Consider the following 13,680-nt stretch of genomic DNA (forward strand, 5'->3'; position numbering starts at 1 on the left):
AAGACACTTACAATGGACCTGATGAATTCTTAATCTCAGGAGCAGCAGTAAATTAAAGAAAAACACGGTCTTGTTACAGGTTGTTCCTTTGTGATTAAGCACTAGTTATCTGCTATGTTTGACATTCCGTAGACCTATTTATTTGATTAATTTAATTGTCGCCCTAATTAATTTAATTATTTGGTAGCAAGCGCTGAGAGGCTGGTGCATACATGGTTCTCTACATGTTGCCCAGCTGATTACCAGCTCCACAGTTTGCTGAACTGGTAAAAAGCCGCCGCCCGGTCCCCGGTGCCCCTTTCGCTTGTCTGCGTTTGATTGATGTGCCCTCTGCTCGCTTCTGTCTCCGTGCCGTCGTTCACAGATTAATGTAGGGAATGGCATTATTCACGGTGCGTTTAATCAAGCATGAAGATAATTTTTTGGAAGGGGAGAACCCTCCCAGTCATTGCACTTTTGAAGTGATGAGTGTACATAAACAACTCTTTGCGGGAAAAAAAAAAAAAAAACAAACAACAAAACAAAACCAAAAACAAAACAGAAAATAAAAGGGAAGGGGTGGAGGAGTGTGGGTGTGGGTGACGTGAGTTTGCTTTATCCGAAAACCCAGGGAAATTCTGGGGAAGAGGGGGAGCGGGGAACGGGATTCAGCGGGGTTTGGGCATTATTGCAGTTGTCACCCGCGGAACTGCCGCACGTTTACACAGCAACTTCTGAACAAGCAGACGGCGTTGGGCCGGGCTCGCCCCGTCCCGCGGAGCTCCGGCCGGGCCCGGGGGTCTGCGCGCCGCCCTCGCCGTGCAGCAGAGGCTGCCGGCGCTCGGGCAGCGAGCCGGCCCGCTCGGGAGCCGTGCCGGGGCCAGGTGCCCGGCCCGGCGGCGCCTCCGGGACCGCCGTGCGGAGCGGCCCGGCCGGCAGCGGCGGGGAAGCCCCGGCGCCTGCGCCCCACCGCGCTCTGCGGAGGGGGCGGGGGGCAGAGCCAGGCGGCGGGACCGGCCCCAGGCGAGCCCCCTGCCCGCACTTGCGCGGCGGGCGCGCTGCGGGCCGGGGGAGCGCCCGCCCCACGCCGCTGCCCTCGGCCCCGCACCAGCGCCGCCGGCCGCGGAAACCGCCCCGAAAGAGAGAGAGAGAACTTGTTCCTCCGTCCCCGCCTGCCTCCCCGCCGCCCGCACATCCTCTCCCGCGGCGCATCCGCCCGCCCTCCGGGTCCTGCTCCCCCCCGTACTCGGGGCCGGTCCGCTGGCTCCGGCTGGAACCTTTCCCCGCTGGCTTCCCTCGGAGGGGTTTAGTCGGTAGCGGTACAGCGAGAAGAGGCTTCGTCCCTCAGGCATCCTGTCTCACCCTGCGGGGGAAGGGAGCTGGGTGGGGGCAAGCCAGGAAGGGAGGATCTCAGTGGCTCTCCTAAAATCTATCAGCAGGCTGCGAGGAAGGAAGAGTTTGGCACTTCGCAGCGAGGCTGGGCTTGTTTTCCCTAGCGGTGATGCCGCTGGACTGAGAGCGGCGCGGCCGCGAGTTAGGGGGACGGAGCCTCCCCCACCAGCTCCTTCCAGCGCCCCCCAGACCCGGTCCAGCGCCTCCAGCCCCAGCGGCTCGTCCGTGCCGCCCCACTGCATGAGCGCTGCTCCGAGGACAGGGCGGCTCGGCGCCTGCTAGGGCTGCTCTCCGCCGCCCCCGGACTTCCCCACCACCGACGAGGAGCGGCGCGCACCCCGCACCCGGAGAGTTGTCTCGGCAGGCTCCGTGCTATGGCGAGGCTGCGGAGAAGCAAACTAGCCGCCGGATTTCTATTACTTTTCCAGTGCCTGAGCGAGCGCTGCCAGCTCGCCGGCGGGGAGACGCCGAGGCAGAGCCGCGGTAAGCGAGGCCGGTACCTGCCGGGCGGGGCCGGCCCGGGTTCTCCGCGGAGCCCGGGGCAGCGCGGCCGGGGCCGCGCCGGCTCCGCAGCCCCGCGGGGTGGGCTCTGCGTACCCGGAGAGGGCAAACGCCGTTCGGGGCTGGCTCCCCCTCCTCCCGAGAGAGGCCCGGGGTCCCGGCTTCTCATCCTTCCCTACCCCGGCTTCCCCGGAAAGAGCTCTCTATTACTTCATTTCTTATTTTAATGAGAATTCGGGACTTTCCTCCTTTAATGAATCTGCCCCGCGATCACTGGGAGCCGGCGATGTTCCCCTCCCCAGCCCCTCCGCGGGGTCCCCGGAGCCTCCTTCCCAGCCCTGTACGAGACGTCAGGGGCTCACTCGAGAGCCGGGAAGGGAGGCACGGAGCCCCGGGGAGAGGCGCCCCGACAGCCTCCCGCGCCCGCCCTCCCGCGCCGGGGGCCCCCAGCTCTCCCGGCAGCGAGCCGGGGAGGGATGGCAAAGTTTCCCTGCAGATCCTGCCTGGGAGAGCTAGCGGGCACTCTCCTCCCCCGCGGAAGGCAGTAGCATGCAGCCTTCCCTGGAAACTGGGGGTTGAGAGAAGGAGAAAGATAAAGGAAGAAGCCCCAGGCGCTGTGGGACCTGTTCGTTAGGAGCGAGAGGCTCTGTTGACTAACTTTGCTTGTGAAGTGTCAGGGTCCTCTTGTCAGTCCTTCTCGGAGACACCTGTTAATGCGTGACACACAGCACCTGTAGTGCTTTCTCTTGGACCACAGTTTCCCACAGCATGGGGTTCCCTTTGGATCACTAAAGCCTTCTGTATCCTGCATTCCTGTGCTGTGGAGGGGAAAGCTGCTAAGGGAAATCCTGGCACATTTGTGGATAGTGGTGAAGGTCATGGGGTTTGTGTGTCAGGGGACCTTTCTGCAGCAGATTCTGGCTTACAGGTATTTTCAAAAGCTGTGCCTGTATATTCGAAATGCCAGCTAGATTATTATTAGATGGCATATGACTACTGGCTTCCCTGGTGAAAAAGAACTGCCCTTTCCTCCTTTTCTTACAGGTTTGATACAAGTGTGAAAAGTTTTTGTGGTCACTGTGTAACTGACCCGAACAAGAGACTGGGTAGTTTTTTTAAATGTCCGGTGAGATTATGCGCTAGACAGAGCAGGAGTTTCCCGGGCAGGGGCCTACCACTGAGTTTTGGAATTGCTAAACGACGGGGTAGCTCAGCAGGTTGCTGGGGCTCAGATGTCACTTGGGGCCAAAGGGAAAAGCCAGGAGGAGAGTTTTCATGTACTGCTGCAAATCCCTTGTTGCTACACCCAGGGCCACAGGCAACAAATGCTGGTATTTGTTAATGTTAGTTATAACGGGGGGAAAAAGATGTAGTGATGATATTAGAAAATGAGAATTGCAATCTTGTGTGGTAGTGGACTGAGCTCCCAAAGTTTATTATCTTTCAGCCAATGTATCCAGCCAATACGATATTAGAGATGACTAAATGAAGTATAATATATCAGTGGGCAAATAAATGCCACACATTTAGGCTATTAAGTTGTAGTAGTCATCAATATCTGTACCAGGAGGTGTTAAATAGAAGGTGTACCAGTGGATTGCTTATTCAGAAATCATTTGATAATGTCTTGTGTCTTCCTGAATATGATATGAAGTAAGAAGGAGTTTATAATCTGGCAAATATTGTTTTGATATTTAATACATTCTGAAGAAAATATAGCAAGTAGTTGTTTTCTTCAAGCAGCAAGATGGGCAATCTGAAGTCAGTTTTGACATCTAGATGTTTATAACTTTGGTATCTTTTCTGTAGTTCTTGATTAAAAAAAACTACATAATTACAGTAATAATTAAATAGAATTTTCAAAAACTGAATTTTATTTCCTTTTTTGTTTGTTTGTTTGTAATACTGTAGCTATTGAGAAAAAAAAGGAGGCAATGATAGACTGTGTCTAATCAGTGAGAAGAGAAAAAATATGTAAAGCCAGAAATTCAACTTCAAGTTTTGTGAGTCAAAATGAAAAAAACTGATGTTTCAAAGTTTTACTTTATTTAGCATCTACTGTATCCCTTTGGATCAGCTTAGATAAAACCTTAAAGAATTAAAGAATAAATATTTGAGGTTAGCTGCAAATTCTTACCTTTTTGTCAATAACAAAAGCCCTTATTGAAAATGAATGGAATAACAGTATCAAGAAATGGAAACATACAGTAAGCCCTGGCAGAGCTGGAGCCAGGGAGCATTTCTGAGGATGCTACCAGAGGGATACGCTCTGATTTCAGCAGACATGGGAAAAAAAATGCAAAGGCGTTTTTTTTTCGCCAGCTAGTTTGAATTACCTTGCCGCAGAAAATCAAGTCGGACCAATTCAAGTGAAATAATTTTCTAGGCATGCCGGAACTTACCTGGCTGCCCCTGGGGGTTTCTGCGCGCAGACTTTGCCAGGCTGCGCTGGCCCGAGCGGCGCGGCCCCCGCCAGAGGGCGCAGCGGCGGCCGCGCACGGCCCGGCTCCTCCATCCCTCCTTCCCTCCCTCCCTCCCTCCCTCCCTCCCTCCTTCCCTCCCTCCCTCCTTCCCTCCCTCCCTCCCTCCCTCCCTCCCTCCCTCCCTCCCTCCTTCCTTCCTTCCTTCCTTCCTTCCTTCCTTCCTTCCTTCCTTCCTTCCTTCCTTCCTTCCATTCCTCCCTCCCTCCCTCCTTCCTTCCATTCCTCCCTCCCTCCCTCCCTTCATCCATCCAGTCTTCCCTCCCTCCCTCCCTCCCTCCCTCCCTCTCTCCTTCCCTCCTTCCTTCCTTCCATTCCTCCCTCCCTCCCTCCCTCCCTTCATCCCTCCCTCCCTTCATCCCTCCCTCCCTCCATCCCTCCCTCCCTCCATCCCTCCCTCCATCCTTCCCTCCATCCTTCCCTCCATCCTTCCCTCCATCCTTCCCTCCATCCTTCCCTCCCTCCATCCCTCCATCCATCCCTCCATTCATCCACCCCTGGGCCCATGCAGAACTTCCCTTTTGATGACAAAAATGCTAAAAATCCAGGACGGAGGTTCTTAAACGTGAGGTTTGTGTGTATGCGTGTTTTACAGGAGCCAAACTGAGTATGACATTTAATTAAGTGAAGTGAAACAGACAGCCTCTTGAAAGCTCAGAAAACAATTAAGGCTTCCAGTTCTGTAAGTGAGGGCTCACTGTTGAAGTGCTGCCACAAAGTCTTGAAAGTGTTACATTCTTTTGCAATTGTCATCAGTCAGAATTAGGAGCCTGCTATTGTAATTTTTATTACAATATGTCAAAGTATGTTCCAGAATCCTGATATAATTTATATTCATTGGACTTCTGCTGTCTCTAGACATCAGCATTCAAAGGGGGCTAAAATTATTTTTATAGGATAAACTGCTATTAAGGAGTGTTTACCTATCATTTATCTACTTCTGAAATAGTAACATTTTGATATTGCCTAAATTTTACTCTATTAAAAAAAAAATCCATAATTGAGGCCTAACTGTCATCATTGTACTTTAGGACCTTTGGCTTTTATCTTAGAAGTAGCAAAAGAAATACAAGATTAGATAATGTATATCAGGTATACTTTCTCTGTTTGCATTTAAGATTTAAGTTGTTGGGGTTTTTTTTGCTCGTTTTTGGTTTTGGGTTTTTTTTTGTACTTGATATGTAAACAAGGACTATTGGGTTAGAGAATCCTAATGACATTTGAGAGCAAATCCTATTTGCATATCATATATATTTTACTAAGCTTTGTCTCTAAAGTAGTCATCTCCTTTTTCAATTTTCTTCCTACTTCTTCCTCTTTTTTGTGCTTTTTGTCTTTGTCATTTCCTCTGAAAGACTGGTTTGAAATACTGCTAGTAAATAGTGGGTAAATTAAGACTATAGTGAGGTTGACTTAGGTCTTAAATTCAGTTTTACAGAAACTCATTTCCCCAGTAAGATCAATACTCAGTTCATTGAAAGTTTAAAAATCCCTTGGGGAAAAAGTGTTTTTGTTTGGCTCCGAATATTCCTGTTCAGAGTTCATATCCTCATTCAGGCACCTAAACTCCAGCAAATACTTGACTCAGATGTTAGGTTTGGCTGACATGTAACTTGGAGCTGATAAATAATAGGGGAACTATCTCTCTACACTGTAAACAGATGTAGTCAAATGAAGGAAAGGTCTTTATAATTTGGAATAGTTTTTTTGTCTGGTAAAAAATTTATTAGCAACACATAAAGGTCATTTAGAGCAAAATCTTGTGACATCTAATGCCTTACTGAATACCAGATTTTTCTAAAAATATGCAGTTTAGGAGGGCTGTTTCCTTTCAAGGAAGAGACTCCTGAGACCATGAAGGAGGTAGATGAAGAAATGCATAATGTTAGGTGATGAGCGACTTCCTGAAGAGAATAGTGACAGACCTTAGTATTTTTCATTAAGGACTTTTTGGCAAATTTTGGTGGAGCAGGGCTGCCGTTTCCCACACCTACACAGACCTCAGGAGATGGAGCTTTGGACCTGAAACTTGTGTTTCCTGCAGGACTGCTATGCAGTGCTGCCTGGAAAGTTGCTTTGCTTTGAAGTATGCCAAATACAGCTGTCACATGCTCTGTTGAATCTTACTGGTTTTTCTCCACTAAAGTGATAAAAATTTCATATTAAAATAAATGAAAAATAAAAGCTTCATTTGACCCTGCTTTTTATAAAAGTCACCGTGGTTTCATTGGACTGAATTACTGCACAGTTCTGCTGCTTGTAACTCTAAAAGACCTGGAAAAAAAGAAATCTCTGTAACATCCCCAGTTTCAAAACTTACCAAGGCTGCAGTCTGTTAGTCTGAGAACGCAGCTGGGGTCACTGGTATTTTGCATTCCCAGTGTGATTCATGCTTCCTAAGAAAAATGAATACCAGTGGAATTTAAGGCAGCCATGGTTAAGATATCTCTCCTGAGGACTCTCTACAGAGGGAACAAAGGTAATTTGATGGGAGCATTTACGATCCAGTACAAGGAAATGCTGCAAGCTTGCCAGCAGTGTGGAATGATATCCAACTTTTAGGTTTGATGAAGGCTGAGCTGGGAGTGTTAATGCGGTGCAATTGGCAGATGCTGTATTTACTAAACTGGAGAATTGCATAATCACAGCAGGAACAAGAAGAACCAATGGGTTTGCTTTCTATGGAGAAGTATGCAGAGAGGCCATGCTAAGTACATGAGGATTGTTTTTGGTTGTGGCTTCTCACAAATGAGCATAAAACATTGCCCTGAAGTAACGTCTGTGAGTGCTGGGTGCTGTGTCTCATCATGGAACACTTCCTCCCCTTTCTCCTCTTCTCTTTTTTTCCATCCAAACAATAAACTTAACTTCAGTTAGCACTCCTTGCAGATAGCATTGAGCAATCAGTTGTGCTAAGTGTTTGGGTTTGAAAGAGCTTTTGTAACCTGTTCGTGTCCCTCAACCAAAGGGCAGCATGTTGGAGTGTGTTTCTGGGTTGGGTTTGACCCAACCTTCTGAAACTGGCAAATGGAGCAGGTTCTGAGACCAGATCCAGGGTCAGGCATGGTGCTTGAACACAGTTTCAAAAGTAGCATCTTGATGGGTGATCCATCAAAGAAATGTAAGGATTGATATGAAGGTAGGTACAGGACATCACAAGAATGACACCTGTGCTCTACTCAGCCATGGTAAGATCTCAAGAGTTGTATTTTCTTCAGTTTCAAGCACTGCACTTCAAGAAATATATGGACTAATTGAGGACTGTCATGTGAAGAAAAAAAAAGGAAAGAACATTGCTATAGAGAATAAAACTAAGAGATGACATGGTAACAATCTTAAGGTGTGTAAAAGGCTTCCACAGAGGAGGAACTTGTCTTCAGCAGCAAATAATGACTGGAATTGCAGTAAGGCAGACTCCTATATGATAAGGCTAGAGGAAAAGATTATCTATGAGTATTCTTCATCACTGAAACAGGTTAGATAAACATATGTCCAAAATGTCATTCCGTCAAAAAAGGCAGCTGTTCCTGCCTTGCAGCAAATGGCTGGACAGTGTGACCTTTCTAGGTGTCACCCAGCTATCTGGAATAATTCTGTGTGGATAGCTTTAAGTACACAGGGGCTTGCTGTGAACTCTGCAGCTAGATAAAATAACAAGCATGAATTCCAGTGCTCACTTAGCTTGAGGCCTCTGTCTCTGATTTCCAATGATGTACGTGGCTTTAATGTGATTTCACCATACACCTTCTGTGGCTGTAGACAAGTTAAGGACATTTAAAATTCTGTAGTTAGTGTTCTTATGTCATGAAATAAAGCTTTTAAAATCAGATTTTGTTCTTACTTATTTAGAACTTTTACCTTTTAATATGAGTGCTGTCTAGGTTCCATTATAAGCAGATGATTTTTTTTAAAGATATTCTCATAGTGACTTTTTTGGTCTTTAGGCAGAATCACTTATGCCATTTTGTTCAGTGAACAATCCTTGACATGAATAGGAAGAGTTCCACAAAGGGAATATATAAACCTTTCCATTTAACCTTTCTCTGGCAGTGTTTCAAATATATGTTGTGTCAGAGTTGATGCTAGGATCTCCATTCCTTTGCTTTACAGATGTAATTGAACTGTGTCAAAGGGCTGCTTATGTTTCAGGGATGCAATGCCATTTATTGTATTTACTGCAGCTTTCCTTAACTGCTGTCATAGGGCACATTCTCTTGGAAGTTTCAACTGCATTTAGTAGCAGAATAGGATGCAGTGGTTACCCAGTAATAAGCACTTAGAATGGTATTTAATTTTTTCTTCTGTTCATGCATTACCCTTTTTTTTCTCCTTTAGTCATAATTTGCAAACTGCATCTCTGCTGAATAATTGCATCTTTTCTTCTCACAGGAGTTGCTGCTGGCGTAGTTGTAAAAGGCGAGTATCATCCATTGTAAATTCAGTGTTTTCTGAAGGGTTAAGGTTTGTTCATCACTATGCAGATTCTTCTTTTATGAGTCAGCAGCTGAACTAAAAATCCATTGGAGAATGTAGTCTTGGCCTCCATAGAGAACTGGGAGCAGGCATGAGTCTTTCCTGTGGTAATTGCTCCATGATATTCTCCAGCTGCACATTTCTGCTTTCCTGTGTGGGTTAAAAGGACTCTCCGTTTGAATTTGCAAGCAAAACAGTGTGCATTTGCAATTCAACCTCAGCTCCCCCAGGACAGAAACCCAAGGCTCTCTGTTAGGAACTTCTTTGTGGCAGAACAGATTTCAGAGTTCTTGGGTCCATCCTCTTTTGCCCCATCCTGCATCTTGCTCCATCCTTGCCCTTCCTGCGTGTTTCAGAGAGATTGCTTCCTCTTCACTTGCACACTTTCAGCAGCTGATGGATCAGACCTAGTCAAGAGGGATTTTAAAAAGAGAGAAGCAGAAAAGGCTACATTTCAGAAGAGGTAGTGGAGGTGAAAATAAAATTATAAGGAGGATGAATGTAGTATTTTGAAACCTGTGAGCATTATAAATCCTCTTAGTACAATATAACTGAATTCTGTTCAATACCACCAGGTGTTATGTAGGTTTAGTCAAAAAATACTCAAAGAAAAAACTAGTTGAAATCGAAAAATTATGTCAAAGTTGACATGCTGTTGTTAAGTATTTCAGTGGCAAGTAACAAAACAAATAGTTTTGAGATTGTTGTTTTGATGATGATAAAATATCTTATTTCAAATTTTCATTTGGATCTTTAACTTAAAATTTTATATTATATATAAGCAAAATTGAAAAGCACTTTAATTTGAAGTTGATGTGTTTGTGTATTTACATATTTTTAATTTAATTTCCTACAGCAAGCATTAACTATTCACTTTTAATCTGAATAAGATCAAAATTTTGATGAGGGTGGGAAATTAACTTTCTACTAATCTCTAATTGAGACTTATTGCTGTTGACAATTTGGCTATGTAAGCCCTGTAAGAGCAGGCCATTTTATCTTGTAAAAATACTTATTTTATTTGATGACAGGAAAGGTGAGAATGGCTGAAAAGGACAGTTGTCTTGATCATCCAGGGTTTGGAGGTTTTGTTTTTTAACTCTATAGTATATTTCTCATTCAGGTTGCTTCTTGGTTAGTAAGATATACATGAGACAACAAAATTAAAAGAGCATATTTTTCAGATTGCAGGTGCTGTAAAGATAATAGATTTATGTTCTACTTGCAGTGAAGGTATTTATGGACTAGAAGTTTAGCATTTGGTGTATTGCAGAAACCTGACCTCAATATCAACACAATTTATTACTGATTCCTATTTAAACTTATATATACAGTGATCTAAATTGTAGTCTCAAATAAAATGGTTAGTATGAATCACCATTATAGATTGTCATCAGTTCTGGTTTCCATTTACTTTTTGTTATGTCTGCTATTCATGTTCTTTTTAATGTTTTTTTATGAATTAAGAATGTGTGATGCAATGGTTTTTAGTTTATTATGTAAACTCTGCAAGACTAATAACTGAAATGTACAGTTGTAGACTGTAGAAGTACACAGCTTTTCATGTTTACATTCAGCCACAGAAACCCAAAGGGTTCTTTTCCCTATCAAATATCACACTAAACAATAACATAATTGCTTTCAGTTTTGCTAATGTTAGTGAATTTATCCTTCCCAAAAATTTTCTGTAAGCTGTTGGAGAAATTTCTATCTTTCCAATGCACAAATGATATAATAACAGTAGTAATTTGTCCTAACAATTTCTTACCTAGGTCAGCAAGTATTTCCTTGAGATGAGAAGCAGTTTTGTTATGAAAGTCTGTTCCACGTGTCCCCATGCACCACAGGTCATCAGTAATGTGCTTCACTTTAACAACCTTTGGGTACATGGTGAAATTGCATCAGACCCAAGTATAATGTGCCACAGAATGTAACGAGGGCATTGAGTTTGAGTTACTACATTACCAAAAAGAAAAAAAATCTACCGTGCTTTGTGTGAAGGCTTGTTGGTCTTTATCTGGTTTTGCTGTTTTTCCATTTATTTTTTGACTTAATATACTTGGCTTTTTCAGCCCCTGTTTTGTTTCATGCACAATTACATGGACAATGATTGCAGAGTTGGTAACACTTGTTTTGATTCAATTCAGAGCCCTTTTCTAGAATAACCTGCAAAATTACTCTTCTTAGAGTAATTGAATGGAGGAAAGAAACTACCACTGTCTTTTGTCAGCCTCTTGAGCACACCCCATGCACCTGGAAAGCACCCTGAGAAAGTGTCCAAAAGGAGGAGGGATTATGCTCCACCTCAGCTGAGGTGCCTGAGGATTGACAGTTCTGCCATTTCATACTGTGTTGTACTGCAAGCTTGGGTCCAGCTTGTGTTCTTAATTTTGTTTAGGTGCTCTGATGTTGAACCCCTGATTTTTGATTCCCATCACTTGTCAGCAAGCATTTTGTATGTTCTACTTCTCCACTGCTGTTTTCAGACCATACTTGTTTTACAGCTTGCTTGATTGTTCCCAGTATCATAGATACATGTTTTATATTCATAGTTTTCTTATTCTTGGAAGACCTTATAGAAGTCAGGTAATATCCTAGTTTTATGAATAAGAAGGTGGTTTTAAAAAGTGACAACTTTGCCAGAATTAAAGATTCCTTGTTTGTGTATCAAAGGATGAGTTGTATTTTTCTGCAATAGCAGATCTTTTGAGTTTCCCCTTGTTTCTTCAAATTCACAGGTGTAGTTTCTCTCTGCATTCTTATCCTTCAATTCCCTAATCTCAGATTTTAAATTCTAGTCAGATATCTGATCAAGTAATCGGTCTGTCTGGAAAAAAAATCCAGATTAGAGTTGCCTGAAGGTTCTGATTAGTGCAGAGACCACAAGGCTTATTCTTGGACTGCTGTAGATTCTGCCATTTCTGATACTCCTTCTTCACTCAGGCTTGCATCAGGAGAGGGGTTTTTCTCTCATATGTTTATATAACATATCCCAAACTGCAGCATTTTATAGTCTAGTGTGATAAGTTCTTTTCCTAAACACAAGCATATCTGAAATATAGCCGAATAGAGAAGTACTGGGTCAGATTTCTGTCTGTTGGCGCTTTGACAACTTGAAAAGACTGTGTCCAAATCTTTTTGGTTTTGTCATTGAGTTCTTGGAGAAAAGAGAAAGATGGTGTTCCACAAACTGTAAAATTATTTTTCCTATAATTAAACTTTAAAAATAATAATCTAGATTCAGAAATTGCTAGTCAGAAGAAAGAATTCCAAAGCATTCGGGTTAAAATGCTACTGACCAGAATGCTTTGATTGTTCAAAAAGTTTATCATACTAAAAAGCAATCATTGCAAGATGTAAATTATTATTTTGCTTGATAATATGATAGCAGCTTTTACTGGCACTGTATCTTCATGACCTTTTAAGGAAAAAGATTATTGACAAATGGTTTATAACACATGTATGTGTACACCATCCCTGTATAATGCTGTGCCTCTGATGCTATAAATCACGCTGAAGTTTACTGTAGACTATGTATCTTGCTGAAAACAGAACTGATAGATCAGCAGACTGGTGCTTTTCAGCATGTTCTGTTTTGTCACTGATGGTGGGTTTTGTTTGTTCTGGAGAAATAGTGATAAGTTAAGAAAGCTGTATTTTAAAAAGCTGTTATTCTTATTTTGCAAAGTATATGTGTTTCCATCCTCCCACCTAATTTGAAAAGAAATTTACATTATCATTTAAGTAATAGATCTAATAGAGCTATCAACTGCCGGGGGTGGGGGGGAACCCAACCAAACAAAAGAAAGCAACAAGAACAATAAAACCAAAAAGGGGAGGGGAGGGATAGGGGGGAGGACAGCAGGAATGAGGGGAGGAAGTGGGAGGAGGAGCAACCCACCAAAAAATAACAAACCAAACCTCAAATAGACTGTACACTTTGGAACATTTGGAGTTGCATATCTAGGCTTCAGTTATGGAAAACTTCCCTTATTTAGAAGTGTGTTTAAATGCTTGCTTAGCAGTATCATTCTATACAAATGGTGTCCTACAGATGAGTGGACTGAAAAAAATGTAGAAGTTTAGGGTTTTCATCTGATCTTGGACTTTGGAATGTAGCTCACCCAGAAGTCCCAGTACATTTGCAACAGAGGCAATAATTTTTGCAGCCTTGTTGCAGATCCTGAAATGGTTTGAGGAGAAAAGGATCTTTCAGCAGGCAGAAAAGACTGTATAGTTGTGGTGCATAACAGCAGTGAGTAATCGCTAATGCACATTGCATTTTCTAATGCATGTTGCATTGTTCTTTAAGAGCTGGGCACTAGGATTTATTTTTTTTTTCTAATGTGATGTAGAAGACACTTTTAGGAGATGCACAAACTAAATATTCACTTAGATTTTATGATGTCTCTCCAAGGCACTGAAATGTGGCCTGAACTTGAGAAGCAATAAGCACACATGGCTCACATCAAATTTAAGTGTAAACACTTATTACATGCTGCTTCTTGAATGCAAATTTATGGTTTATTGTTCTGCTTTTTACACAAAAACATTGCTGTTAGCTTCAAGGGATGACCCAGAGATGCTAGTGAATCACATTTTTTTCCCTGAGGATGTATAGATAATAAACTGAAGGTGAAGTCTTCAGGATAGGAAGCTATATGCAGCTTTATCTTCAGAAGTTTACTCCAGTTACAGCAGATTGTAAAATAAAATTAGTTCTTTCAGCTTTAGCTTTGACCCTCCCTTGCCTGTATTTTAATTTTGTATTTTATCCCTATTCTGCTGCTTTATGGCACAGCCTAGTGGGGGTGCATAACAAGCCAGCATTCCAAGTGAAACTTAAAAGCTCTGT

General features: G+C 43.4%; 1 protein-coding gene across 1 annotated transcript in view; it reads left to right on the plus strand.

The window, feature by feature from the left end:
- The first annotated feature begins 1,207 nt into the window (after positions 1-1,207).
- Positions 1,208-13,680, plus strand: part of PLXDC2 (plexin domain containing 2) — a 248,006-nt gene continuing 235,533 nt past the window's right edge. Inside the window, exon 1 of the mRNA XM_021530357.3 lies at positions 1,208-1,854. Within this exon, the coding sequence (XP_021386032.2) occupies positions 1,746-1,854 (109 nt within the window). The 5' untranslated portion in view covers positions 1,208-1,745. The remainder of the gene's footprint in view (positions 1,855-13,680) is intronic.

This window comes from Lonchura striata, chromosome 1 (genome assembly GCF_046129695.1).
Source record: "Lonchura striata isolate bLonStr1 chromosome 1, bLonStr1.mat, whole genome shotgun sequence".
NCBI classification, from domain to species: domain Eukaryota; kingdom Metazoa; phylum Chordata; class Aves; order Passeriformes; family Estrildidae; genus Lonchura; species Lonchura striata.